Source organism: Manis javanica, chromosome 6 (genome assembly GCF_040802235.1).
Source record: "Manis javanica isolate MJ-LG chromosome 6, MJ_LKY, whole genome shotgun sequence".
In the NCBI taxonomy this organism is placed as follows: domain Eukaryota; kingdom Metazoa; phylum Chordata; class Mammalia; order Pholidota; family Manidae; genus Manis; species Manis javanica.
Window position 1 is genome coordinate 5,718,236 of NC_133161.1, and position 26,708 is coordinate 5,744,943.

Consider the following 26,708-nt stretch of genomic DNA (forward strand, 5'->3'; position numbering starts at 1 on the left):
CTGCTCCCTAACAGACATTCACTGAATCCTGGGCAGCATGAAAAATCCCTTTACTTGGATTATTTTAAAGAGGTACAATGGGTGAGGGAGGAGGAAATATGGTGCCTGTAGGCAGACCTCCTCTGTGCTTCTGGGGCAGAAACAGAGCTCACATTCGAAAACTTCCCAAGAAATACTTCGGTGGACATTCATGTGAGTAAACAAAACCCTTTCTCCTTCTCTACTGTAAAATATCCACATGCCGACTCTCCAGCTTTATTCCCCAGGAAGTCAGTGAAGGTGGACAGTCCCCTGGGCACCGGGCAGCCCTGCCTGTGGTGAAAGGGACCCCTTGTGGGTGCGCTGCCTCCCCACAGGGCGGCCAGGCATGGACCTCTGCGCTCCAGAGGGAGCCCATCCCCTGCAGCCCTGCTCTCTGGGCCTGGCTTGCCCCTGGCATCTGCCTGGCCTGGGTGCCTTCCTTGGACTGAACTTAAAGCCACCCTTTGTCTACTGGGTGACCGGAGCAGTGTCCCAGGGGACGTCAAGGTGAGCACATCCCGTCCAAGGTCTTCGCCTTCCTCTGCTCAGCCCACTCTTCTTCCGAAGGCCTAGGATAGGGAAGGAGCTGCACGTCCCAGGGTGGCTCAGGACAGAAAGCGGGCCCCTTGTTCTCTCTGATAGCCTTTGACCCCAGAGGGTGATGCGCAGGCCCCTCCCCCTCTCTCCCTGTGCCCCTCCCGCCTCCCCCACAGTCCTGAAGCGACCTCCGACCTCCGGGAGAGGCCAGCCCGCTCCTGCCGGCTCTCCTCTTGGCTCACATCCTCCTTCCACAAAAGCTCTCTCACGCCTAATCTGCGTCCAACCTTCATGCCTCTACCAACCATGGCTTTTGAGGGGCAGGAACCTGGTATCATTTATTGATGCTCTGTACGTTATCTTATATTCCTATGTTGCCCAGAATAGAGTCTGACACGCGGTACCCACATGATGAAGGTCTGCAGAGCTGGACTCGTTTAAGTCACAGCAGGGCGGTTGGACAACCCGGGGACACTGCATTGAGGAGGTGGCCTTGGTCTGAAAACTCGAGTTTTCTAGGATTTCAAGGGTTTGAGAAGCTTATGTGTCACGCCCCTCGCACCTGTTTGGAATGGTTCCGTGATTCAGTTGTAGAGATCAGCATGGCAGGTTTATTGCCAGTGAAGGCTTAGAGATGAACACTTGGGTGTCCAGGTTGAATTCCTAAAACTCATCCAGAATTAATCATTCACCCATGTGGTCACAGGCTGCCTGGGAGGACTGCAGGTTTCCTTTACAGGCCTCAGAGGAGTAGAGAAGGTGGGCAGCTACCCAAAAGAAGGAGTGTGTCAGGGAGGGCCACCCAGGGAACTCCCCACCTGATTTCCTGTTTCCACTAAGTCCATGACCCACCCCCCCAAAGCGTGCCCCTTTCTCTTTATTGCTATTGAACTGTGGAACACACCCTTTCTCCAAGTTCCCTGTAGATATTTCCCAGGATGATGAGGAACTGAGTTTGGGGTAAAGAGGTCGCATTACAATGCAGCTCAACTAACAACCATGGGAAATATACTCTAAGACCAGGGTCCACAAACTACAGCCCAGGGATCAAATCGGGTTTGCCGGTTGTTTGGTACAGACTGTGAACTAAGAAGGACATTCACATTTTTAAATGGTTGGAGAAATCAAAAGAATATTTCATTGCTACATATGAAAGTTACATGAAATGCAAATTTCAGTGTTCCTAACAGTGTGATGGGAATGCAGCTTCACACATCACTTACGTTGTCCTCAGCAGCTTTTGCGCTACAAGGTCACAGCTGAAAAGCTGCCGCCTAGACCAGATATCTGCCAAGCCTTAATATCTGGCTTTGCAAAAACCCTAATCTAAGAAATGCCAGTTCCTTTACTTCCCAGCCTTGGGAATTTCTCACTGACTCTGCTTGCCCTAAGGCTCAGGCCTCCATTGTGCTGTGTGATCCCTTTTCTTTCCTTCCCCTGGAGTCCAGGCCCCTCCTGCACCTCTTCCTGGGCCTCTTCACACCCCAGAATTTCCCCCCAGGACATCCTCATTCCCTCCACTGGAGGCAGGAAGGGCACGGGGTATCATCTTTTACAACCAACTCTGATGAAATCAGACCATGTTTCCGAAGGCAATAAGGATTCTTGCTGCTGGCTTTTAATACATGAGTGTCCCTGCAACAGGCAGGTGAACAAAGCGGGGCCCAGAGGTGGGACGGCCCCACAGCGTCACAGACCGACCCCTTCCTTTCTGCAAGCCCCCAAATATGCCAGCACAGGGTCTGGTTAGTTTATTAGTCACCCTCACAATTTATAACAAAACAGAAAGGAGAAATGTTTTTTCCTTTGGAGTTTATTTATTTAAAGGTAATTGAAAAAGAATGTTTTTAACATGAAGATAGGTCTGATGGAAGGAAGAGAAATTAAAATACAGTAAACACGAACAGAGAGAGTGACTGAAAACAAAAGCTGATGGTGAAAATCATCTGAAAATGCTCATTGTTTGTGAGTAAAACTCAAGTTAATTAAAACAGCAAGTATAATCAAAATGCATACAGCAAGAGCAGCAGATATTCCAATGTGAGAAGCCATCCAGTTCCTGACCCTGCACAGCACCCTGGCCACCCAGCACCTCCGGGCCTCCCTCAGGTCTCGCTTCTGCCTCTCCACCTGCCGCCGCACCTTGGCCAGGTAGGGCCTGAGGTCCTCTTCGCACGCGCCAGCCCCGCCTCCTCGCTGGAGCATCTGCGCATCAAAGAAGAGCTCGTTGCCCAGGCAGGCGCCCTCCAGCTCCCTCTGCAGACTCTCCACCACGGCCATCAGCTGGGCCACCTGCTGCCGCTGCTCCTCCCCGCGGGCCCGGTTGTTGAAGGCGCAGTACCTCCGCCCGCACTCCTGCACCAGGCTCCTCAGGCTGAGGTTGTCCGTGTTGGCCACGTAGTCGTCCAGGGACTCGGCCCCCAAGTCCTCCTTGTGGGTGAAGAGGACGATCGTGTGTCTCATGGCCCCTGCCCCAAAGACCTCCTTCACCCTCCTCACGGCCACTGTGTCCTGGGCGGTGAAGCGCCCCAGCTGGGTCACCAGCAGGAGCACGTGGGGCCCTGGGGCCAAGAGCAGGTAACAGTCCCCGATGTCCCTGTACATCTCTTGGTGCTGGGCCTTCGCCTCAAAGATGGAGGGTGTGTCCACCACTAGGATGTTCCTCCCGTTCCACGTGCCCACCGCCCTCTGGCACGTGCTGGTCACGGACTGGGTCCCCAGCTTGGACTTGAACACGGGCTGGCAGAGGATGCTGTTCCCTGTGGCGCTCTTCCCGCTGCCTGTCCTGCCCACCAGGACCATCCTTAATGAGGACGATACGGCAAACCAGTAATCTTCTACACTGCCTATAAAAAAGGAAATTTTTGTGTCTTAAGTTAGTGAATCTTAGGATTTTTAAGTCATGGACCCCCCCTGATATCTCATGAAAGCTGCAGATCTCCTTCCCAGAGAAACAGTCATGCCTAAATTCATACAAAAGTTTGCCTACAACTCTAACACATCCTTGGATCCCAGGAAGCCCACACTGGGCGCCCATGCAGGCACCCAGAGGGAGAAGACCCAGAAGGAAGAAACAGTGAGGAGGCCGCCGTGAGCGCTTGTCTGGAGCAGGGGAACACAGCTTCTGAAAGCAAAATGGGCCTGTGCTTTTCCATGGTGCTTAAGCCAGTTTCATGCAAAATAAATGTGAGGTCAGGAGGAGGCAGAGGATAAGAAGTCACAGGTGAGAAAATAGTATCCTCTTTTCACCCACAAATTCCCAGGCACACTTGTTCAGATGTGCTGGACACTCTCAGATGTCAGAGCTACCGGGACTTCTTACCAAAGACCAGCTGAATGTCCCTGGGTCTCTGCTCTTTGGGTGGGAAGCTGGGCGCTTGAAATGGAGATGACAGAAGGTTGTGCTTAATGTCATGGGTCACATGTGGGAGAAGACCCTGAATGGGGGGCTGAAGGAGAGTAGGAGGCAGGACAGTGAGACCTACCAGGGTTGGAAACACCACCCATTCGGCTGATTGAACTGCAGACAACAGGAAGGAAAGTGGTGCTGGAGCGGGTGGCACTGACCCCAGAGCTAAAGTCTGTGCGGGAGCCAAGGGTTTCTGGAGTTCTCCTGAGCCCAGATGGATTAAATTCATTTCAGGGTCCTAAACTCTATTATTTTATTCCTTCTACTCTGTGTTGGGTCTCCCTTTCCCTGAGTAGTCTGGGATGTTTTTACAGCAAGTGGGTTTACTAAATCTCTCCAGGGAATTTCTTCCTTCTTTGGGCTGAGGGCAGACAAGGGAAGTCCTTTTCACAGTTCAGTTTCAAACCCTCCAACCTCCGACTTGCAGTTTCATTTCTACGTTGCCCCCCATCATGTGCAGGGAGAGTGTCATATATGGGGGTTTTGGGGGTGAAGACAGAAGAAGGTAAGGAACAAATGGGAGCTGCCTTTTTCTTCTTCCGTTTAAAATAGCCAGTGTCTGTCACTGCGTTGAGGTGAGGGGGGTGGAGAGAGAGGAGGCAGCCCCCCCAGGCCCGGAGCCCTTGAGCCCTCTGAGGCTTTCTTACCTTCAGCCATAGTTCCGTATCTGCTCTTCTGAAGCCCTTCCATTCTTTTCTGAAATACAAACAGGAAAGGAATATGAGCAAGTGTCCCTATGGGAGTTGGTGAGGCCTGAGAACATCTCCAATTCAGACACCTAAGAATAATTACCTTCAGAGGAGCCATTCCCATTGCTAATTTTCTAACTTGTTTTTACTTTCAAACATCAGTCAATAACTTTAAGTAAACCAGGCGAAGCTGGCTTGTTAATGCAAAGGCACGGTTACTTTTTTGCTCAGCTAACAGGTAAGAAGGCAATGTTTTAAAACAAATCAATTGATTCTCTCCCTCCATCTTGAAAAGACATGAAATAAAGAAAGGATACTTCTATAGAACAAGGAGTGGAACGTTATTATTGTTGTTGTTATTATTACTTTGGAATCAAAGCAGGCAAACTTGCTAGAATAGAAAAAATTGCCTTGCTACGAAGGACACTAGCTTGTTTGAAGAACTGGAATCTCCAGTCCCCGAAACTCTTTGTGTCAGATGCTCTTCATGTGGCACAGTGGTCCTTCGGATGGGAGGGTGGCACTGGGGACGAGGGCTCCAAGGACTGCTATGAGAGGAAGCAGTGGGAGAGGGGGGGCTGAGCACGGCCGCCCTCCTCCCACCCCACAAGCAGCTGGCGGCAAGAAGGTGGTGCCATGACCCACGGGAAAGAATCGACACCCAGGACAAGTTCAGGATAGACTCACGTCCTGCTCAGCTTTAATCACACATTTTTCCTGGTGGGCCCTGAGGTCCTAGCCTTCCAACAATCGCCATTTTTGCATCCCAGTAGATTTAACCAGAAATTGGCACAAACGCTGGCAGAAGCGTTTCACTCAAATGAGGCAGAATAATGTGTCTTGCTTCTCGGCCTTAGAAAAGGCCAAGCATGTGACACGCAACTGTGATTAAGATGAACTCTGAGACTATATTTTATTTATTCAGTTTTAAAGACTCCGCAGTCTGAAACAAGCTTTCTTTCTTTCTTTTTATTATTTTTTATTTTGGTATCATTAATGTACAATTACATGAGCAACATTATGGTTACTAGACTCCCCCTCTTATCAAGTCCCCCCCACATACCCCATTACAGTCACTGTCCATCAGCATAGTAAGATGTTATAGAGTCACTACTTATCTTCTCTGTTATACTGCCTTCCCCGTGCCTCCCCCCCCACATTATGTGTGCTAATTGTAATGCCCTCTTTTCCCCCTTATTTCTCCCTTTCCACCCATCCTCCCCAGTCCCTTTCCCTTTGGTAACTGTTAGTCCATTCTTGGGTTCTGTGTGTCTGCTGCTGTTTTGTTCCTTCAGTTTTTTCTTTGTTTTTATACTCCACACATGAGTGAAATCATGAAACAAGCTTTCTATGTGGAGAAGTACATGAAGTCATAAAACAACCACCATCTGCAATGAACCAACCTGAGTACTTTGGCCTGTGTATTGCTGCTCCTCTGTTTGACTGGGAAAGTCAGAACATTACACACAGAATTCCATTTCTTTTTTCAACTCCCCAGTCTCATTCTTCCACCCTCAGCCCTTGAGAGGGAAACCATATTCTCAGGTTTTTATGTGACATTCTCATTTGTGTGTTTACACTTCTACACACACATGTATTTACAGGTAGTATATAGTACTATTTTTGCATTTGAACTTTTGTATAAGTGATGCTATTTATGCAACATTTTATTTAATGACAAACATTTAAGTTGTTTCAAAATATAGGCTTGCTACTACAAACAACAGTGCAAAATAATCACCATGTATATCTCCTTGCGCTTGAGTGCAGCAAATTTCCTGGGATGCAGCTACCATCTGACTAGATACGGCCAAATTTGAAAGCAAGAGAGTTGTGCTAACTCACACTGGCACTGGCCTTATATGAGAATTCCAGAATCTTCACTTGTACCTGGAGATATTAGACTTTGTTTGTCACCCCTGTGAGCATAAATAATTATGTCTTAATTGGTTTAAACTTGCATTTCACTGATTACCATTGAATTCAAACACTTTTCATAGTCTATTTGCTATTCAGGTTGGTTCTGTTATATAGAAAGAACCTTTGCACACTTTCCTATTCATGCAGTGGATATTTTTGGCCATCCTGAAGGAAAACCATCCATTTTCACATTATCAAGACATATTATAACAACCTCCTTGTTACCTTCCTGTTCCTTCTTCTATGCTTTTCCTTAAGTGCAGGGGAGTGTTTTCCCCACCACCATCTCCTATATGCTGTCTTTGCCTCTCTCTTTTGCCTAAACTGCTCAAATTTTCTGACATCTTTTCCACTTCAGATGACATTTTCTGAGGCTCAGAGACCTTGGAAAATATGTTGGAATCCATCTACTGATGTGTGAAGACGTTGACAATGAAGTCATTATCATCATAACCTTCTCTGCAGCCATTTGTAACTTTCAAAGTTCTTTCATGGCCATCGTTTTGTTTTCCTAAATTCCCTGTGATGTGATCGATACAGGTATTCAAATTTTTATTAAAGTATTAGGAAACTGATCATCAAATGATCTATTCAGTGTCCCACAACTGTCATGGAGCTAAGACCAAAACATGGCTCCTTTTGTCTGTGTATTCTCCCTCCTCATTCCAAAAGAGGAAAAGATCGTTCCAAATTAAGTCCACAAGCCTCCAGGAATACCACATACAGTGTTGCCATTCCCATGCTCTGGACATAAGGGGATGTTGACAGGCTGGAAGCCTGCCCTAAAATCACATAGAGGAATGTACTGCAAAATCTCCAGTGCATGTCTAAAAAATAAGATTATTCAAAGATAAAATTGAGGGGGCAGGAGTTGCTCTGAATTGAGGTATTTCAGTTTAAAACAATCTGGTGGTTTTACTTGACTCTATTATCAGTGTGACCCAAACCGGGCAGGGCACCTGTCACAAAAAGCCAACAAACTAGTTACATTAGCGGAGATGCAGTGCAGCAGTTCTCCTGAACCATCTTCTGAGTGGGTCAGGCTGCAGGGGAGACATGTGTCTCCCCTAAGAAAAGGCTTTTAGGCAGATATCAAGAAATAAAGTATCTGGAGGCAAGTCAGACAGGGTATTGATGGAGATGCTAAAATGGGTCACAAAATATTAACAGGACCAAGTAAAGCCTAGAAAAAGACTGGGGAAGTACTGTAGACCTGAAGGACTGTGGTGCATGCCAACCGTGGAGCAGGTGAAAGTGAGCATGCATTAGGAACAGAGGCAGATTTCTTCTCCAAAAGGAAAATTCTACTAGGCTGCTCCAAAACGGGACCAGGCATCATGAGAGAGTGGCAGGCAGAGTGCAAGCAGAGATGATAACAGCATCTGACAGAGATAGTAGGAGGATCTAGATTAGAAAAGGAGTTGAAGCAAACGAACATAATATACATTCCGGTTTTAAAATTATATTAGCCTGATTTTACCTTATTTTATCAAACCAGAGAAAGCAGGCTCTCTAATACTGTTTTAGGAAAGATAAAAACATCACTGTCAGCCTTTTTGTGTCTCCTTCACTCATCTGCCCCAGTCCCTGTGTTTCCCGTATCAGAGTCACTTGATTTGTAGTTTAGTCATTGCTATTTTGTGACCCCATTCTCACATGAGGTTTAGCAGACACAGAGACTGTCCCCATACACCCTGAACGGGAGTCTGCCACAGAGGAGAGTCCAACACTGTGTCATGGGAAAGGTGTGGGGTATTTGGGGGAGTATGGGGTGGTTTCCAGAAGATGAAGCTCATGAGACCCTCTCTACTGAGGGGTCTGGTGTGGAACACGTGGCTTACTGTGGGTGAGAAAGTAATGATTCCACATTAGACCGATGGAGCCTTAAGAAGCATCCCCTACTGGCAGACCTTTCTGCGAAGAGGCTCATGTCAGGGCCTGATGGGGCTGGGGTATGAGAGGTGAGGAGGGTAATGCCCTCCTCTCACTCCCCTTCCTGGGCGAGGGCGCCTCTGGAGTTTCAGTTTTCTCATCTGTGATATGGGATGAGACAGTCCGGCTTTAAGAAACCTTTTGAAGCTCATTAGGGGCAATTAGACGGGACCCAGTGCAGCTCTGCGATGTGGTGCGCTTGAACGCAGCGCGAGTTGCCCCCAAGCCTGTTTCCCACCCGCGGAGACCTGCTGGCGCCCGTAGGGCTCACCAGCCCCGCCCTCCTCCCCGACGGGCGAGCCCGGGAGCGCGGCACACTGGGTGCGAGCACAGCCGTCGGCAGCAGCCGGGGCCGGGTCGCTGGCTCTCAGACCCCGAAGGCGCTGGGACCCGCGCGGACCCCCCTTACCGGTGACGGAGGAGCCGCGGCTGAGGCCGGAGCTTCCAGGGCCGGCGGCAGGGAAGAAGGCAAAGGGGATCGCGGAGCGCGGGCGCTGCTCCCTCGGGTGGGCGGCCCGGCGGCTGCGGCGGCCGCCCCGAGACACGTGAGCGCGCGCAGCTGCTGCCGCCAAGGGACGCTTCCTCTTGGAGCCCGCCGGGCGCCCAGGCCCCCGCCCAGTTCCTTTCTTGACCTACTAAAAGAGACGATGTTTGGAGGAAGAGGTTCTGAAGGCGGTGACGGGCCCCTGTCGAGAAATGCCGTCTAGGCACAGTGAGGCTCCTGGGGGCGCCAGCCCCCTCCCGCAACTCACGTGGCAGGAGCACCTGCTCACCCCCGACTCCTCAGAACCCTCCTCTGAGCCCTCCTTCTAGGATGCGCCTGCTTACCAGGGGCAGAGGGCATTGCTGGTCCACAGCAGGCCTGGCAGAACTCCACGGACGTGCCTGTGAAGGGCTCCCCAGACCACGTGCGCTGGCTGCCCCTTCTCTGCGATCCGATGGACCCGTCCTGTGGGAACTTTCGGGGACTAGGTGTCCACTGATTGCACACTGAAGGCTCGAGTACTGAACCGAAAGCAATCACGCTGCAAAGTGAGATGGAGAACACAATATGGGCTTAGGCATGGGCCAGCCTTGTCCCAGAGAATCCCCATATTCCTTGCAGTTGACATTTGAAGTTAAGCTTAGAGTCACATAATAATTATTGTGTGAGATTTGTTGGGAAAAATAATTTAAAACAATCTCATGCCAATCCAGAAAACCCCTCCACCAAAACAGGAGAGAAAGAAAACAGTTTTATGATTGAGCAGGCACAAAACTGGAACGTGCACATCATAGGCAAGCTTAATAACTATTGTTACACATAGCTCATCCTAAACTAGCCTGGTAACTGGGTGACCACCTGTGTTAGCTAACTGCCTTTATCCAAAGGAAAAGTAGACTTCTCATACCTGTTCTTCAGAAAATGGGAAGCACAGCCCTGGGCAACGATAAAAGGTGAATGCAAAACTGTTTCTTCTGCAGTGAGAAAGAAGGGGTTGATTTGTATAAGAGGTGCTGGAAAAGGTTCAGTGATAACATAAGAAGTCATAAGAAGACACAACTTTCTATGGCTTTTCTAGGACAGCCACATTCTCTGCTCCCATTAGCCTCAGGGGAAGACTATCATTTGAAAGTTTAAACCAATGAATAAATGAGTATTGTGGAAGCAGAGGGCAAGAAAGACACAGTAAGAGCTAGAAGGATTTCAGAGTTCATCTAGGATGGTTCTTTATCTTCTTTCTCCCCTCATTTTACAGATAAGGAGACAGAGGCCCAGAGTGGAGAAATGTATTCAGAAAATCAGTTAATTTTAGTATATCATGTAGCCTATGCATCAAGATTTTTTTTCCCAAATAGATGTCTATTTTCTATCATCATGGCTTTAAAAGAATATCCTATCTGTACTGAATTATTTTGTAAACTTTTCCAAGAGTTTATTGATATTTGCATAGGTCTATTTCTGGACTCCTTATTCTGTTCCATCACCTTTCTTATTCAGAAGAGTTGCAGTTCTGATGACTATACAGTAAATCATGCAGTCAGGGAGGGTGGATCTTCCAACTTTTTCTTATTCAAAATAGTTTCGGTTCTGTGTTTTCATATAACTTTTAGAAGCAGCTTGTAAACATCTACACGAAATCCCTTTCACATTCTGATTGAGATTGCCTTGCTTTATATATTAAATTGGGGAGAATTGACATCTTAATAATATTGAAATTTCTTATCCATGAACATAGTTTACCTCTCCATTTATATAGGTCTTCTTTTTTTTTTCTTATTAATGTTTGTACTTTTCAGCATAAAGATCTTAGATTTATCCCAAAGTAGTTCATGTTTTTTTAATGCTATTATAATGGTACTGACTATTTAATTCCAATTTCAAATTGTTCAGTTCTAGTATATAGAAATATAATCCAACTTTGCATGTTGACCATGTATTCTCTTACCTTGGTAAGCTAAATTATTAGTCCTAGAATATTTGTTTGTGTCAACTCTTTGGTATTTTCTGCATAGATACTCATATCATATTTGAATAAAGATAGGTTTATTACTTCCCTCCCCATTTATATGACTTCTTTTCCTCCCCTCATTTCCCGGGCTGGACTTCCATTCTGATGGTGAATCGGCATCGCCTCGCCCTTAGGGTGAGCACTCTAACGCTGTAAGGCTTTACTCACCAGTCCTGTTCCTTCACCTTCAGCTCCCAGTCATTTCTGCACAACTCTGCCTCACAGAGTCCCTCCAGGCCAGACCCTTCCTCACAGCAGACTACAGTTATTAATTAATCATTACTTGTGAGGCCCGTGGCGGGGGCAGGGCAGTATCCTTTGTCGTTCTTGTCCAGCTTCAGTATTCGCCATGTCTTGGGCTCCTAGGCCTTAGGAGTTGGACTTTCTCCGTGTGTCTGACTCTGTACATACATAGATTGTTTATGCTTGTGCTTTGTAAATGTCTTTGACAGCAAATTCTTTCCTACCCTATATTACAAGCCTATACACTAACTCCCAAGTCTACACATACAATAATATGGAGAATTTATTATTATAAAAAATACATGTGGAGTATTTATGAGTGTGATTATCTATTTATGACTATGAATTCATCGTACTAGTAAATAAACTCATGTATCAGAAGTAAACAACACGTGTGACCCCAATAACTCTCACTGATAATAAAAAACTTACAACCTACAAGGATCACAAAGAGAGATACCTACTCACGTTTAGGAACTAGAAACGTATTAAGGCGGGTCAGTGCCTGCTATGGTCTGAAGGTTTGTCCTCCCATAATATTCCTATGTTGAAGGCCCTAAAGAATGGCATTATAAGGTGGGGCTTTCGGGAGGTGATGAGGTCATGAGGGCAGAGGCCCAATAAAGGAGAATGTGCCCTTGTAGAGAGGCCCAGGGGGCTCGTTCATCCCTTCCACCCGGCGAGCACACAGGGACGTGTTCACAGCGACAGCCCCAAAAGGGGCCTCACCACAACCTGACCAGGCTGGCATCCCAGTCTTGGACTTCCAACCTCCAGATCTCTGGGAAATTGTTCTCTGTTGCTTACAAGCCATTCAGTCCGATTTTTTAAAAAATAGCAACCCTAACAGATTAAGCATCTACTTTACTTTAGCACTTAAAATAAAAATGGCTGTTTTCTCTTTGCCATGAATCCATTTTCTACTGAAAACTACTAATCATTACTATATTTCCAGAGGAAAAAGATACACAAGACTACAAAAATGTTTTGAGGATGTTTTAGACAAATTTAAGAACGATGTACATACAGTCAAAGATGAAACTTGAAAACTAAAGAGGACAGGTTAAGCTTTGGCAAAATTGATAGTGTCCGATGCTTTCTGTCATTAAAACTGTCTGAAACCGCAGAATCCCTTTGGAATAAGTTTTAGTCCCCTTTCAGCGCCAAATGCTCCATTTTTCTTGCCAGGTTCCCAGCATTCTGAAGACCCACACTCCCCGCGGGGGCCTGGGGCGGCGGCCTGGGGAACAGCAGCCAGAGCAGCACGGCGCCCCCCAGCAGCGCGGCCGCCGCCAGCCTCCAACCGCCCCCCAGCGCGCGCCGCCACCCGCGCAGCGCCGCCCGCAGCCCGCGCCCCCGCCGGCCCCGCGCGCGCGCCGCGAGCCGGGCCACCAGGCGGCCCAGCCGCTCCTCGGGGCCCGCGGCGCCCAGAGCGCGCGCCAGGCCGTACACGTCGTTCGTGTAGGGGACGCCCCCGTGCGCGCGCGCCAGGCGCTCCACCAGCGCCAGCAGCTCGCACGCCTGCGCCTCGCGCTCCTCGCCCGCCGGGCGGTTGTCCACGGCGCACACGCGGCCGTCGCACGCGGCCACCAGCTCGCGCAGCGCGCGGTTGTCCGTGTCGCGCAGGAAGTCCTGCAGCGAGCCGCCCGCCAGGTCCTCCCTGCGCGTGAAGACCAGCACGGTGCGCGCCAGCACCTGGTCGCCGAACAGCTCCCGCAGCGCGCGCACGGCCTGCTGGTCCTGGGCGGTGAAGCGGCCCAGCTGGGTGACCAGCAGCAGGGCGTGCGGCCCGGGCGCCGACAGCAGGTAGCAGCGGCCGCGCTCGGCGCACGCCGGGTCTGTCTGGTCCACCTCGGAGCTGAAAAGGTCCGGGGTGTCCACGACGTCCACGTGCCAGCCGTTCCACCGCCGGCTGGCCACCGCGCAGGTCCTGGTCACGGACCTGGACGCGAGCCTGGAGGGGAACCGCCGCTGGCCCAGGATGCTGTTGCCCGTGGCGCTCTTGCCCGCTCCGGTCTTCCCGGCCAGGATGAGCCTCAGCCTGGGTTCCTGCGGGGCGGGCCCGTAGTCGTCGAAACCTGCGAGGACCGATTGACCCGTGTCAGCCTCCAGACTCAGAGGCGCGCCTCCTGGTCCGCTGGGCCTCCTGGGCGCCCTCTGAGCGTGGGAAACAACAGCTTTGGCTTTGGCTTTCGAGCCAGGCCTTTCCTGAGGGGACCTGGTCGCCGCGTCTGGAACTCCCGGGGGTCCCTCGCCGTCTACTTCTCTCATTTTGGCTTCCCCACATGGCCTGCAGATGCGCCACACCTACCCGTGGACGTTTATTTACAACTAGACTCCCCTCTGCAATGCCAGCCCACTGCTTCATCTGCATGGCCCCTGCGCATTCCCCCCGCACCAGGCCGGGCTGTTCCACGTTGGACAACTCCCGGGGGCTCTGCAACACTTCTCCCAGAATCCAGTCCGGAACAAAGTGGGGGAGCCTGGCCTGGTGGTGAAGGGCCGTGGAGTCCCAGACTCCCCGGTTTGAATCACAGCCCCACCATGTGCTGGCTGTGTAACCCTGGGGGAAGTTGCTTAACCTCAGCCTCAAACCTCTTCTGCAAAAATGCCAATAATACTTGCAGTTGCTTCTCAAGGGTTGCTGAGAGGATTAGAGGAGATGATTTCTCTTCTTCCCTCCCTCCTCCCTCCCTCTCCTCCCTGTCCTGTCCCTGCTGCCCATTAGGATACCTGCTCAACCCTCCATCCTTGTTCTCCAGCACATTCTACCTGGTAGAGCATGTTCCCTCTGGGGCATGATATCTTCTACATCTCTGTGGAGATCAGAGGAGGTTTATCGTCCTCATTTACTTTGGGAATGGACGCACAGGCTAGTCACAGCACTTAAATACCTCACAGCACCTCTGGGGCTTGTGTCTGCCCAGTCAGGAGGCAGCCCATTTCGCTTGTCACCCAGAGCCCACACTGGGGCAAGGACATGATGCGAGATATGTTCTTACCATAAGGATTCTCTTCATCTCTTGCCATCTTCCTTCCTCCCATGCTTCCCTAGAAGAGTCCCAAACACAATTTGTTCATTCATTCATTCATTTGTCCATTCATTCATCAGGTGGCATGACCACCTGCAGTGTGTTGGGCACAGTCCAAAGAGCTGGTGACACCACCGTGAAAAAGCCATGGTTCCTGCCTTGCCTGAGCATCAGGATTTAGGGGGGCATTGGAAGGACCTGGTCTGGGGCTGGACTGGCACCGTGGGAATGTGTGGAGAGCCTGGTTTTCCTTTTCAGGACCTCCAAATGCGAAACACAGAGGGGAGATTATAGCACCTTGCCATGCCAGTGAGTAAGCTTAGATACTAGGAATTTCCCAGGAGAGTCTATGCCAGTGACAGAAGCTGTTGATACCAGGTTTTCCCAGGAGATTCAGCAGCCAGGAGAGACTTTGGAAAACGGTGAGAACCAGAAAATGTGCTCAGGACTTAGAGAACTGCCTTAGGGTGGTAGGCCTGGGAAACAAACAAGGGAGAAGTTGAATTTTGCTTTGGAAGTAGGGAAAAAACATAACCTCTCAAGCTGCTCTGGAGAGCCTCTGGTCTGCCCTCGGAAACCAAATAATTTGGCTTGTCTACATGTGTCTAACCATGACCAGTGTGCTGGAGAGACTGGGATGTGCCCTCCAACTCCTGATGTCCTTGCCCTGCAATCTGAGGCCTCTCAAAGTCAAGCGATCCTACCCAATTCAAACGCCGAATCCCGTTCCCCATTCTGTGATCACGTTTGCCTGGTCACGTGAGAACCTGGCCACGGGGCGCAGCCTCTCCTCGGTCTACTTCCCAGCCCACTTCCGGGCGACCCCTCCTCAGTCAGCTGCAACACAGAGAGCAGAATTCGGGGTCTGTGCGCCCACCTTGTGCTTTTACTCCTGCGACTCATCCTCCCCACATTTCCGTCTGTCCTGTCTGTGCTCCCCCAGCCATTTCACATTCTCACCCAGGTCACTGCAGGTGACTGTGTTCTCTCCCGTTGGCACCACGCAAGGAAAAGCAGAGGGAGAGGTTGGCGGCAAAGGACTTAGATGACAGGCTTGCCTGGTACTCAGTCCAAAGTGGGCTCTGTTTCTGCAGTAACAGCCCTGCCACCTCCCAAAGCCTTCAGTAGTTCACCCCACGGGCCTTACCTGATGAGGTATTTTCTGTGGAGAAATCAGCAAACCCCCATAACTGAGAGCATAACGGAAGTGGAGAAAGAGCCACAAGATTCAGCGCAAAGAACAAGGGTTTAGCTAAACAAGAAGTTCTTGTCAAAGATGGAAATGAGTAAATGTGCTGCAGGGAATTCGCCCAACACCTGCGTAGGTCATTGGAATTTTCCATATAGTTTGGAATGGGGTGCAAATGATTTAAAATAGTTAAGAGGGAAGTAAGCCCCACTGAAATCTGGGATGACAAATGGCTCTTGATTACTGAGGTATGTAAAACATGGACTCCTGTATTCTTAACACTCGGAGACTTCACAGTTCATCTGTCAGCGCCTCCCAAATTTGCTGTTTTCAGACTTGAGTGTTCTATACATTGCACCTTTTTAGGGTCCTCAGCAGAGATTCTGACTCATGTATCTGATATTTCTGATGTAATCAGTCCACAAAGGAAACCAGTTAGTTATTCAAACTCCTGCATTGTACAGATGAAGAATTTGAGGTGCCCCAGCAGCTGGTGTGGAGAAGCTTGAACTAGGAGTTGGGTATTTAAGGGGTCATACAGCGAGAAGGCTTGCAGACCACAGTCCTCGCTGCTGCTGTCTCGTGTGGGGGCTGGGTGGGTCCAGACTTGCCGCAGTGGAACATGCTTTGAGGTTAGACTGCTTGTGTGTTCACAGAAATCTCTTTGCCTTTGCCAAATATGCACTTTGGGCAACAATTTAATTCCTTGAAAAATATATTTTGTTCCTGCAGGTGGTTCTAGCACACACTTCTCTTACTGTATTAAGGAGGCTGATGTTGCTCTTAAATAAGGAGGTGTGCCCTCCAGGCTGGGGAGATGTTCATAAGACTTCTGAACTTACTCTGTCTGAAACTCGGAACATCTTTGAAAACATGGAGGCATGATGTGGGTTGCTCCGCCCTCACTCACCCTGGTGATGCCGCTGCAGTGCAGGTGCTCAGGCAGTACCCACGCTCAGAGCCGTGCTCCTTCTGGTTGGTCACGGCTCCTGCTCCCGGGCGTCTCCCTTCCCCTGCTGGGCTCAGCTTTCCTGCAGAATGGGTGACAGGCTTGGAGGAGCCCCTGACCTACTGCTTTCCCTTTGGTCGTGAGGGCGGAAGGCTGTTCCTCCCAGCACACAGAGGGCCTCTCAGACCTCAGAGCTCAGGAAGCCCACGGAGGGAGGGCCCAGTGGTCACAACTTAAAGAGACAGACACGTTTGCCATTGAGCTGTTGGTTTGCAGTGTCTCCTACAAAACCTCCTTCCTGCTGTGGCTAAGGTGGTGTGATTCTAGAAGGACCGTGATACCAAACATAGTGCTGTGTCTGTCGAAGGGAAGGGTGTTCTGACTCTACTTCTAGATTGGTTACTGATCTATTTTTCAGCTACGACTTACCCTCTAGGAACTTTTTCCCTATAAAATAGTTCCAGAGAATCTTCTGTCCCTGAACAAAAATCATGATAGCTGTTCGTAACAGCTGTTCATTGGTTGGACAGTCGGGTGGCCAGTGCTACTCTGAGGTCCACCTGTTCGAAGAATCTGGAAGCAGAGTCTCACCACTCTCTGGGAAAGAAAGGCTTCCCTGCTATGGAAGGACCTGAGACCCGCTGTGTTGGGGATAAATGTGTTTACACAATTCCTAGCTTCACCTTAGCCTAGTGAACTGTGGTGCTATCCTGAGTTCTAGTTATTCTTTCTTCTCTCAAGAAGGTCGTGAGCATGAGGTCAGCCAGAGAGTCAGTCATTGCACGGCAACAGGCTGCAAAAGGGCTGGCCGTGGACCCAGTCAGGGCAGGCCAGCTCTGTGACCTTGCCTCGCCCTCTCACACATTGCGCAGTTGAGTGTCCCTACAGGAAGGGGAACCTAGCCCTACCTAGCCTAGTGGATGCCACCTGCTTTTTCATCTCTTTCTTGCCAGCCTGTTTTTTAAGATAGGGAAGAGACTCAATTTCTACCACTACCATCCTTCCTGTTTGGGGGGAAAAAATCTCTTGAATGACTGACACCCTCACCGTTGCTACTCAGTGTTACTGAAACAGGGGTCCTCTCTTTCTCTCACTGGATCAGCATGATCAGGACTAGTGCGAGCCAAGTGTGGTGTCCAGGGAACAAAATTTAAGGAGGCACTTCCTCCCCGGGTCACTCAAGAGCTGTCCCTCAGGTGAACTACCCTGCGAGTGAGTGCTTCCTTAAGAGTAAGGGGCCTCCTCAAAGCCTCACCCTACTGCGTGCTGTGCAAATCAGCCTTGAGTGAGTCCCTGATGACCTACATGTTTCTTCCAGGAGGATGCTTTTGGGGTCTCCTTAATAAGTCCTTGCTGTTCACTGTTCCCGTGCGCATGTGTGATGTCTCACTTCAACCCCTTGTAACTGTCTGAGGGTTCACCTGCTATGGGAATATGCTTGGCTGGGGCTGGCACAGCCTGAAGTCGTCAGAGAGTGGATGTCCCGAGGAGCAGACCTCATCAGGCACAGCCAGAAGTTAGTGGATAAATAACCCAGTTCCCTTGCTTATTAAATTGTCCAGTGCCCACCAAGTAAGATAACTCTGCACTTCAGCACTTTAAACATATTTCAGTGTTTTCTGGCTCACACTAAGAAAACATGGAGGCATGATCTGGGTTGCTCTGCTCTCACTGAAACTTGGAAATCTTTGAAAACATGGAATCCCGTTCCACATTCTGTGATCACGTTTGCCTGGTCATGTGGTGAGTCTGCCATGTATTGCTGAGTAGCAGCAGGACCGTGACCCAGTTGTCCACAGCGGGAGCCTCCCCCTCCTCATCTGCAGATGTAACATGCTTGTTACCGCAACTTGGGCCAGGCCCTTTCCCTTCTCTGTCTCATGCTCCCAGTACCTGCTAGTGCTTTCTGGGATGCTTCCAATCTGAAAATAACTGTCTCTCTCTCTCCATTTTCCTCTACAATCAGAGTAGCTTTTGATTGTTTCTCACTGTCTCTGGGCTTGGTCCCTTATTATTCACTGGCTTCCCTTCAATTGTGGGAACCCATCTGAGGCCAAGGCCCTGAGACTCCTGAGTGTAGAATACCCAGGACTCCTTCTGCTGCATTTCTTCTTCTATACTTCCTTCTTTTTCAGTATTGGCATGTTCATATTTTCTTCTCTGTTCTTCTAAATTCATTAAAAATGATATGGAAAACAATGAATTCATGAATTTTAAGGAAAACATCATTCACAAACAGACCTTCAATAAGAAGTTTGAAACTTCTGGGATCCTTCTTCAGTCCTGATGTCTCCCTGACTTTTCTTGACTTGCAAGAGCTCAACTCTCAGCATCCCCGAGGCCACAAAAGGAATAAGAATGATTCAAATGCCTTCTCGGGAGAGGAAGGGGTAATGAAATGACTCCTTCAATGACCTATCAATTACCTGAAAGCCATTGGCTCCACTGTGCCCAGCATTTGGAAGCACTATTTTAGTGTCATGTAGATCTCACTTTCTTTTCCTGGGGGGAAAGGGATCTGGTGGCAACTGCAGTTTACTCATTAAAAGTAACAGCCAAGCAAGTGGCACCCAGGATTCAGTTTTATAGGACAAGAGCCGGGGCAAGCTTGCTAGACGGACAGCTTGACATAAAGGAGATGGAAGTTTATAAGCCAAATTAGAAGTTTGATTTGATTTATTTCATGTACAGTGCAAGTTCAAATCAGGGAAAGCAGATACTTCAGACTTCAGATTTATTGACTGGAATACAATATAAATGTATATGACATACAAAGAATTGGGAAAACATGACTCACAATCAAAAGATTAAATGACTCATTCATTGGAATGATCAATTAAGGATTTTTAAAATAGCTATTATAAATGTGTTAAAGAATGCATAGAAAAATAAATGGATTAAAAGTTGAAGAATTTCAGGAGAGAAATATAAACTCCAGAAAGAACTGATGCTGGGACAGGAAAATAAAATTTCTAAAATTTTAAAAGAAACTTAATTGGATAGATTTAACAGCATATTGGAATTGGAGAAAAAATCTATCACTTGAAGACAGTTCATAGATCTATGGACTATGAATAAAAGAACAGGACACTAGTGATCAGTGGAATAGTATCAAGAAATCTAATGAAATTTGAATCCAAGAAGGAGAAAAGACTGAATCGGGTAGAAAAAACATTTGAGGATATAACGACCAAAATTTGAAAAAGTTGATGAAAACTTCAACTCATAAGTCCAAAGATTTTAATCAGTCCTAAGTAGGAAATACAGAGAAAAACAAACCCAGGTATTTTGTAGTCAAATTACTGAAAACCAAAAAAAAAAAGAGAAAAATTTTAAATCAACCAGAGGAGGAAAAAAAGACCCATTACACGTAGGAGAAAACCCCGTAGAACGACAGCTGATTTCTTAGTGTGAGCCAGAAAACACTGGAATATGTTTAAAGTGCTGAAGAAAAATAAAGTCAGCCTAGATTTCTTTTTTTAGCAAACCTCCCCTTCAAAAATCAAGATAAAAAAAATACTTTTGACGATGATCAAAACCAGAGAAAAATTGTCCCACTAGGATTGCATGACAAGAAATGTTAAAGAAATTCTTCAGGCTGAAAGAGAAGGATACCAGACAGAAACGTGGATCACCAGGAAAGAAAAAGGTTTCTGGAAATTCTAAATATGTGGAAAATAAGAAAACTACTATCTTGATCATTGCTTAGTTTCTCAAAAATGAAATTGAGGTACAACAATAACATGAATTTTTAATATGAAGAATTAAGAAAGTGACAGTATCACAAAGGAAGGGTATGGGTTAAATGATATACACTTTTGTAAGGTTCTTATATTTTATTTTAAGGGATATGCTATTAATTCTAAGTAGAGAAAATTAATTAAGGATAAATATTTTAATCCCTAGAACAACCACTAAAAAAGTAAAAGCCAAAAGAAGATATAAAGTGGAATAACTTTTTAAAAATTTAGTGTAAAAGAGCCTAGCCAGGCTGATCAAATAAAAGAGGAACAAAGAAAAGGTGGAGCAAATAGAAAACAGGGGCATGATGGGAGGCTTAAACCAAACACAACTAGAGTTACATTACAAGCAGTTGATCTTTGACAAAAAAACAAAGATAATACAATGGAGAAAGGACAGTCTTTTCAACAAATGATGCTGCCATGTGGTGCTGGACATCCTCATGCAGAAAAATGAATCTAGACACAGACCTTATACCTTTCACAAAAATTAAGTCAAAATGGATTACATACTTAAAACCCCAAGAAGGTAACATTGGTGAAAATCTAGGTGACGGTGGGTTTGGTGATGACTTTTTAGATACAGCACCTAAAGCATGATCTATGAAAGAAAAAATCGGTAATTTGCATTTCATTACAATTAACTGCTCTGCAAAAGACACTGTCTAGGACGCAATAAAATAGAAAACAGGAAATATAACAGAAAATCAATGTTAGATTTTAGTAAAGTTTAATAATATTGATAAATATCTATCCAGGCTGATCAAATAAAATAATCATGAATTATCAATATCAGAATTCAAAGAGGGAAGATTACTATAGTTCCTGTACTGATTAAAGGATAATAAAAAGACTGTATGAATTTGTGTAAACAAATTCAACTTTAATCTAATAAAAACATTCATTGGAAAGCTAACTTAGCAAAATGAGCATAAGAAGAAATAAAATGTCAGAACAGCCTTATATGTTTGGTTAAAAAAATGACTTTGTAGTAGTTCCCTGGGGAGGTCTTAATATAACATAGAGGCCTCACTATCAGCTTTTCAACTTTACCAACAACTCAAGGTTGAGTTTCCTGATCCCAGGGTGCGTATCTGCATTTGTCTACTGGTCAACCCTGCCTTCCATGTTTGCATCCTCGCGGCTCTCACCTCCAGGTTTAGCTCCAGTTCCTTTTTATGTGTATTGTTTGCTTCACCCTTGGAGTTTTCCTCACTCTCTAGTGAGCTCGTCAGTCATAAAGATTCCGTTTAGGAGCCTCAGCTTCTGTATGCATTTAACAGAATGATGCTTCCGAATATCCAGTCCACCATCTTGCCTGAAGAGGGAGCCTCTATGTGTGCTTCTGCTGCAGTCACAGTACTTGTAATTGATCTTTGACAAAAACGCAAAGATAATACAATGGAGAACAGGTAGAAGGTCTGTGTCGATTCATTTTTCTGCATGAGGATGTCCAGCACCACATTCCAGCAACATTTGTTGAAAAGACGGTCCTTTCTCCATTGTATTATCTTTGTTTTTTGTCAAATAAATGTGGCTGGGGCCAGAGGTAAAATCTGGCTGAGCCCCTTTCAGTGTTAAGCAGATTTGACATAAAACTGTGGATGTGTGTGTCTGTGGGTGGTTGTTGGGCATGAGTTGCTTCCATTAATAGAGTAAATGAGCCATGTGTCCACTTATCATCTTCTGAGGATAAAACTGTAGGAAAGAATTAAGACATGATCTCAGGGACTTTATGGTTTACTTATTATTATTTTATTAGGCTGAGTAGAAACTTTATTGTTATTTTTATTATATTCAGTAGAAATTATATCATAAAGAAGAAAAGAAATTTCCAGAAACATAAAACTGGCTTTAGAGATTTGCAAATGAGAGGAATTTTCTGTTTACAGCTTTCAGAAGGTTTTGGTATTATATCTCGAAACAGTAACTTAAAAAAATTTTTGGTTCATCAATAAATTGAGTGAGGTCAACATTTCACAGAATCTCAAACACTTACTGAGGTCAGGCACTGCATTTTATAGGGGAGGCACCGTGATTCACCCCCCACATGACAGTGAGTAAATAATTACCAGTCTATAACCTAGGAGTCTTGCGTTCCTGTCCAATGGTCTTTTTCAGAATTATCATTAATTTTGGGGGTATACTGCACACACTACAGAGAAAGAAGCAAAACCAGCTGCACACTGTGTAAAATACACAAAATAACAGAATTAACAACTGGATGCACAGCCGAACACAAAATAAAATATAAACCAGTGCTTTGAATAGGGCTCTTTTCAGGCAATGCGCTTTGGCTGTGGTTGTGTGACTTCTCTGAATGTCCATGTACTTTATAAGACTCTTTTTGAAATCCTTTAACCTTTCCTCTGACCGCACAGGTCCACATTCTAACCCTGTTACTAGGTCATAGAGCACGTTGGTATAATGGTCACCCCGTGTGTCTGTCACCAGGCCCTCAATCAACTCCATGAGCTCTTTCACTTGGTCATCTCGCTCACGCCCTTTAGCACAGTTATTAAAGGCACACACTCGGCCCCCACATGCTGCCACCAGCTCGTGCAGGGCTCTGTTACTGGAGTCACGGATGTACTCTGCCAAGGAGCCTCCCTCGAGGTCCTCCTTGTGGGTGAAGAGGACAATTGTGTGTCTCATGGCATCCTCTCCAAACAGCTCCCTCAGCCTCTGCGCGGCCTGCTGATCCTGGGCCGTGAAGCGGCCCAGCCGAGCCACCAGGAGCAGCACGTGGGGCCCTGGGGCCGAGAGTAAGTAGCATCGCTGGGCCTCTCTGTACAAGGACTCAGAGCGGTCCTCCCCAGAAAACAAATCTGGCGTGTCAATAATGAGCATCTCTCTCTCTCCGCAGCTTTCTTGATGTCCACTGCAGGTCTTCGTGACAGTCTGGGTGCTCAGCTGCGACTTAAAGGCTTGCTTCCCAAGGATGCTGTTCCCTGTGGCACTTTTGCCAGTTCCCGTTTTGCCCACGAGAAGGATCCTCAGCTCTGACCCTCTGGCACGTTGCTTTTTCATATACCGTCCTATGAAGAGCATGTTTACTGTGTTGCTATTACGCTGGCCATACCAACAGGGTAGTTTTAGTGATAATTATCAAAGAGCTATTCCCACATTATGGGAAAAGATACTTGCATAATGTGTCACACTTACAAAATAAAAGCTGACTCCTTTATTAAATAAATAAATTATTTTAAAAATGTCATAGAGCATTGATTTCTCTAGGACTGCAGGGTATTGCCATGTTGGATCCTAGAAAACATACTTTGGGGGTGAGATGGACTTAGAAACATATCTGGTCATGCAAGGCTTGCCTGAATCGCCTGGTTCTGTATCTCTAAAAGGTAAATTTTCTGAAGATCAGAGAAGTGTAACCAAGACTGTAAATTCCATCTCCAGGTGGGTTAAGTAACCTGACTGTCCCAAGACCAGAGATGCCCGTCTGACCTCGGCTGGGCAGACCTGTGGTCATGACCCCCCATGAAGTGGCTGGGCCAGGCAAGTAATGGAATGAGCATCAGATTATTCTCCCTAATGAAGAAACAAGGGATAGCTTATGCTTTTCTTAGGACAGTGTGATTTTTATATAAAACAGGCAGAGAATATAGTCAAATAGGCACGTACAGGAAGTCACGCACTTACCAGAATGACTGCATTCATTTTGGTCCATTGCTGTTCCTGAGGGACAAGAGAGACCAGGAACCAATTAAAAAATGATCATGTTTTAGTTCTGAACCAGGGAAGACCCTTTCACAACCATGCCTGCCTTGTTTATACGTGGTTGACCAGGTGGGTGAAAAGAGAACCACTATCTCTATTTATAAAGAAATTTAGTGAAAAGGGGGTTTCCTTTGTAAGCCCTGCCTGCTTGTCTCCATGCCCCCCTCATTTCCTTCCTCCCTCCCTCTCTGGACCACCGCCCTCCTCATGCGCTTTCCTTGGCCCCACTCCCTCTCCTCCCACATTCCTCCTTTTGAGGTCTGCCTTCCCCGCCTCGGGGGCTCCTCTCCCAGCTCCCTCCAGCCCCTCCTGTCCCCTCCTCTCCACTCTCCCCAATCCCTCTCCTTGGTTTGGAGCCCCTGCTGAGATGGTCAATGACTTAGGAACATGACTCTGGGAAAGGACACCATCCTGGAGGCCAGAAATACATCCACCAGTTCCTTGAATTTCCTTTTCCCTCAACACCCGCCGTGAAGCAGCTCTGAGATCTATTCGCCTTTTCTGTACCGGTGAGAAGCACCCGTTCATTTTCATCAGAGAGCTTTTCTCTTGCTTAAATCTGGCAACATATACCAAAGCGACAAGGCACAGAACACTCACAACCACATATTCATGGGCAAATTCTTCCCAGTTAGCACTTTTTATTGGCTTTATGCTGAGGAAACTCTCTTTGCCAGTAATGTATAAACTAGATTATGTGAAACTGACAGTCCTCTAAACTGGCTGTGCTTAAGCCAAAGGCTGTCACTCAAAATTGTTTCTTTCAAAATAGGGCAAATTTGTTCCTCAAAAATAAAACCTATTTTTCAATTGGGAAACCCACTAGCAATCCGCCCTGCAGAGCTTTCCATGAATGTGGGCTTACCTACTTACTGTAAAAGAAACGGATGGCTCCCCTTCTGATCCTGTGGCTTGCCAGCTCAGCTCGAAGAGAAAAAGAAACTACAACTCCCAGTCGGCCTCCTCTGTAGCTCCGCGGAGCTCCCCACTGCAAAGGAACCTCCCAACGTGCCTGTGTCTGAAATTCTCATTTTCGCCACATATACAAAACAAACAGTTAAAATGGAAAAATTTTAACCAGTATTTACTTGCTGTTGTGTGGACTGTCTTTTCTTGTCAATAGTGAAAAACCAGTGTTTGAATGATCTCAACTGGACAGGAAAGAAAGGCAGGGACACTGGTGATGCTGGTAGATTGATGCCTGCCCACCAGGCTGTGTCCTGACGTTTCAGGTGTGCCTGAATGCAAAGGCCCCTGGGAAGGAGCTGAACCTCATTCACTCTGGCGGCTGTGATTGCTCTACTGTCAAGTGCTATGGGGGAGGAGAAAGGGCACAGGTCTGGGGGTGCCTCTGGCAGGACACTGCCCAGGCAGAAGCCTGGGGTGCCCTAGTTGGACCATCAGTAACAGTCATGAACCATCAAAGCACTTTAAAATAACCTGCTCACAGTGTCCTGGGCACAGACAGTGCAGATCTGGGACACAAAACATTGTGTTTGTTTTAGGAAAGGGGTGCACAAGTAAAAATATGACACAAAAATGCAAAGTAAAAGGAACAAATGGGTTGAACAAAAAAATACTAAAACCTGGGTGGGGAGGTCTTTACCAATGAGTTAAACATTGCAGTGTTCTGGTTTAAGCCTGTGTAGACCTCTGTCATATGAAGTGATTTTCTTTTGGACTCACTAAAAACTCAGAGTATGTTTAACCTCTATACATCCCTCACCATTCAAGCTTCCACAGTCTGATTCTTTGCTATGAACCACTTTACCCAAAATTCTTTATCTAAATTGAAAATCCACTCTAGCAAACCTGGCTGCACGACCAGTGAAAACATTCACATTGCAGGTGCCTCTGAGTGAAGGGTGGTGCTGGCTCTTTGGGTCCCCGGCAGGACTGTGCCTCATGCCCACGTTGTTCGGATGTGATTTTCACTGTTGGCACCATCTTCTTCACCCTGCTAAGTGAAAATTTTCTACCAAAGGTTAAATGAACACAATGAATTCAAATTACACTCACAAATTAAAAGAAAACAAGTAACAGAGCTTTAAAACCTGTTTGTGCACTGACTAGAGTTGCCTAAAAGAGGTTTGGTGGAGAGAAGAGGGGGCTCAAAGAGCAGACATGAAGGCCGCCCCGCGGGCACAGGTGTGGACGACCTGGCACAGGACAGGGTGCAGCGATCCACATCCGAGGTGTGCTGCTGACTTCCAAGGCGGCATGGAAGCCAAACAAACTGAAAACACAACACAACAAACCAACCCTAACAAACAAACAAACAGAAAAACCCAACCTGAATCCTTTGAAAGAGGCTGGATTTAGTAACTTGTCCATTGAAAAGTGTGAAGAACTGTTAGCTTTACATAGCCAAGAACTTGCTGCTAAAGAACTGGCTCAACTCGTAGTTTTAAGAAGGGTCAATTTCATGGAATAATAGTTAAGACTAATAGCTAAAATTTCAAATGAAGAGTTATAAAGAAGTTTTAAATCATACGAAAGACATCAATGGAAACACCCCACACCTTCACCGTGACTGCTTTACACCCTCTCCTCTCTCAGTGAGGAAAGCTGACCAGAAACCCCTTCAAGTTCCTGACTTGAACCTGCTATGAGAACCAGGGAATCAAAGCCACCAGGACAAGAGCTCTGTCACTCTGGTGAAGGAGTGGGGTCACCGACTTAGACACCCAGCCCCGTCTGAGGCAACATGAAGAACCTGGAGGGGTGCAGGCCTGCAGCCCTAGTCCAGCCTGTGCTACTGTCTGCGGCCAGCCGAGCCTCTGCAGTGAGGCGCCAGCCTGCATGGGGCACAGGCCAGTCTTA

At 47.2% G+C, this 26,708-nt stretch overlaps 3 protein-coding genes across 16 annotated transcripts; all 3 read right to left on the minus strand.

Moving 5' to 3' along the window:
* Nucleotides 1-2,336: 2,336 nt before the first annotated feature.
* LOC108391832 (GTPase IMAP family member 5) lies at nucleotides 2,337-10,054 on the minus strand. 4 transcript variants are annotated; one of them, XM_036999379.2, is made up of 6 exons: nucleotides 9,900-10,054; nucleotides 9,337-9,533; nucleotides 8,918-9,140; nucleotides 7,790-7,958; nucleotides 4,615-4,663; nucleotides 2,337-3,404 (listed from the first exon to the last, which is right to left on the minus strand). In XM_036999379.2, exons 1-6 carry the CDS (start codon nucleotides 10,037-10,039, stop codon nucleotides 2,515-2,517), a joined length of 1,668 nt encoding a protein of 555 aa, XP_036855274.2. In that variant the 5' UTR covers nucleotides 10,040-10,054; the 3' UTR covers nucleotides 2,337-2,514. The 4 variants fall into 4 exon arrangements, with proteins under 4 accessions (XP_036855274.2, XP_036855273.2, XP_036855275.2 ...); XM_036999378.2 differs by having other exon boundaries at nucleotides 8,918-9,143; XM_036999380.2 differs by lacking the exons at nucleotides 7,790-7,958; nucleotides 9,337-9,533; nucleotides 9,900-10,054 and having other exon boundaries at nucleotides 2,339-3,404; nucleotides 8,918-9,213.
* A 2,172-nt stretch (nucleotides 10,055-12,226) lies between these two features.
* On the minus strand, nucleotides 12,227-24,852 carry GIMAP1 (GTPase, IMAP family member 1). 10 transcript variants are annotated; one of them, XM_073238225.1, is made up of 4 exons: nucleotides 24,759-24,852; nucleotides 23,808-23,843; nucleotides 14,246-14,294; nucleotides 12,227-13,321 (listed from the first exon to the last, which is right to left on the minus strand). In XM_073238225.1, the coding sequence occupies exons 2-4, from the start codon at nucleotides 23,823-23,825 to the stop codon at nucleotides 12,390-12,392; spliced, it is 999 nt and encodes a 332-aa protein (XP_073094326.1). In that variant the 5' UTR covers nucleotides 23,826-23,843; nucleotides 24,759-24,852; the 3' UTR covers nucleotides 12,227-12,389. The 10 variants fall into 10 exon arrangements, with proteins under 10 accessions (XP_073094326.1, XP_073094325.1, XP_036855278.2 ...); XM_073238224.1 differs by having other exon boundaries at nucleotides 24,751-24,796; XM_036999383.2 differs by lacking the exons at nucleotides 23,808-23,843; nucleotides 24,759-24,852 and adding exons at nucleotides 14,980-15,112; nucleotides 16,375-16,606.
* GIMAP2 (GTPase, IMAP family member 2) lies at nucleotides 21,893-24,845 on the minus strand. 2 transcript variants are annotated; one of them, XM_017647052.3, is made up of 3 exons: nucleotides 24,759-24,845; nucleotides 23,808-23,843; nucleotides 21,893-23,191 (listed from the first exon to the last, which is right to left on the minus strand). In XM_017647052.3, exons 2-3 carry the CDS (start codon nucleotides 23,833-23,835, stop codon nucleotides 22,230-22,232), a joined length of 990 nt encoding a protein of 329 aa, XP_017502541.3. In that variant the 5' UTR covers nucleotides 23,836-23,843; nucleotides 24,759-24,845; the 3' UTR covers nucleotides 21,893-22,229. The 2 variants fall into 2 exon arrangements, with proteins under 2 accessions (XP_017502541.3, XP_017502542.3); XM_017647053.3 differs by having other exon boundaries at nucleotides 24,751-24,844.
* Nucleotides 24,853-26,708: the final 1,856 nt, after the last annotated feature.

Coding starts and splice junctions, on each gene's coding strand:
- LOC108391832 (XM_036999378.2), bottom strand. CDS start 10,039: ATGACTTCTTATGTTATCACTGAACCTTTTCCAGCACCTCTTATACAA. Junction 7,959..8,917: donor CCGCGGCTCCTCCGTCACCG/GTAAGGGGGGTC, acceptor TATCTCTGTCAG/ATGCTGTTATCATCTCTGCT. Junction 3,405..4,614: donor ATACGGAACTATGGCTGAAG/GTAAGAAAGCCT, acceptor CCTTTTTTATAG/GCAGTGTAGAAGATTACTGG.
- GIMAP1 (XM_036999382.2), bottom strand. CDS start 16,339: ATGTTTTCAAAGATGTTCCGAGTTTCAGACAGA. Junction 14,295..16,306: donor TGTTCCGAGTTTCAGACAGA/GTAAGTTCAGAA, acceptor GGACTCTTCTAG/GGAAGCATGGGAGGAAGGAA. Junction 13,322..14,245: donor AGATGAAGAGAATCCTTATG/GTAAGAACATAT, acceptor CGGTCCTCGCAG/GTTTCGACGACTACGGGCCC.
- GIMAP2 (XM_017647052.3), bottom strand. CDS start 23,835: ATGGACCAAAATGAATGCAGTCATTCTG. Junction 23,192..23,807: donor AAATGAATGCAGTCATTCTG/GTAAGTGCGTGA, acceptor TGCTCTTCATAG/GACGGTATATGAAAAAGCAA.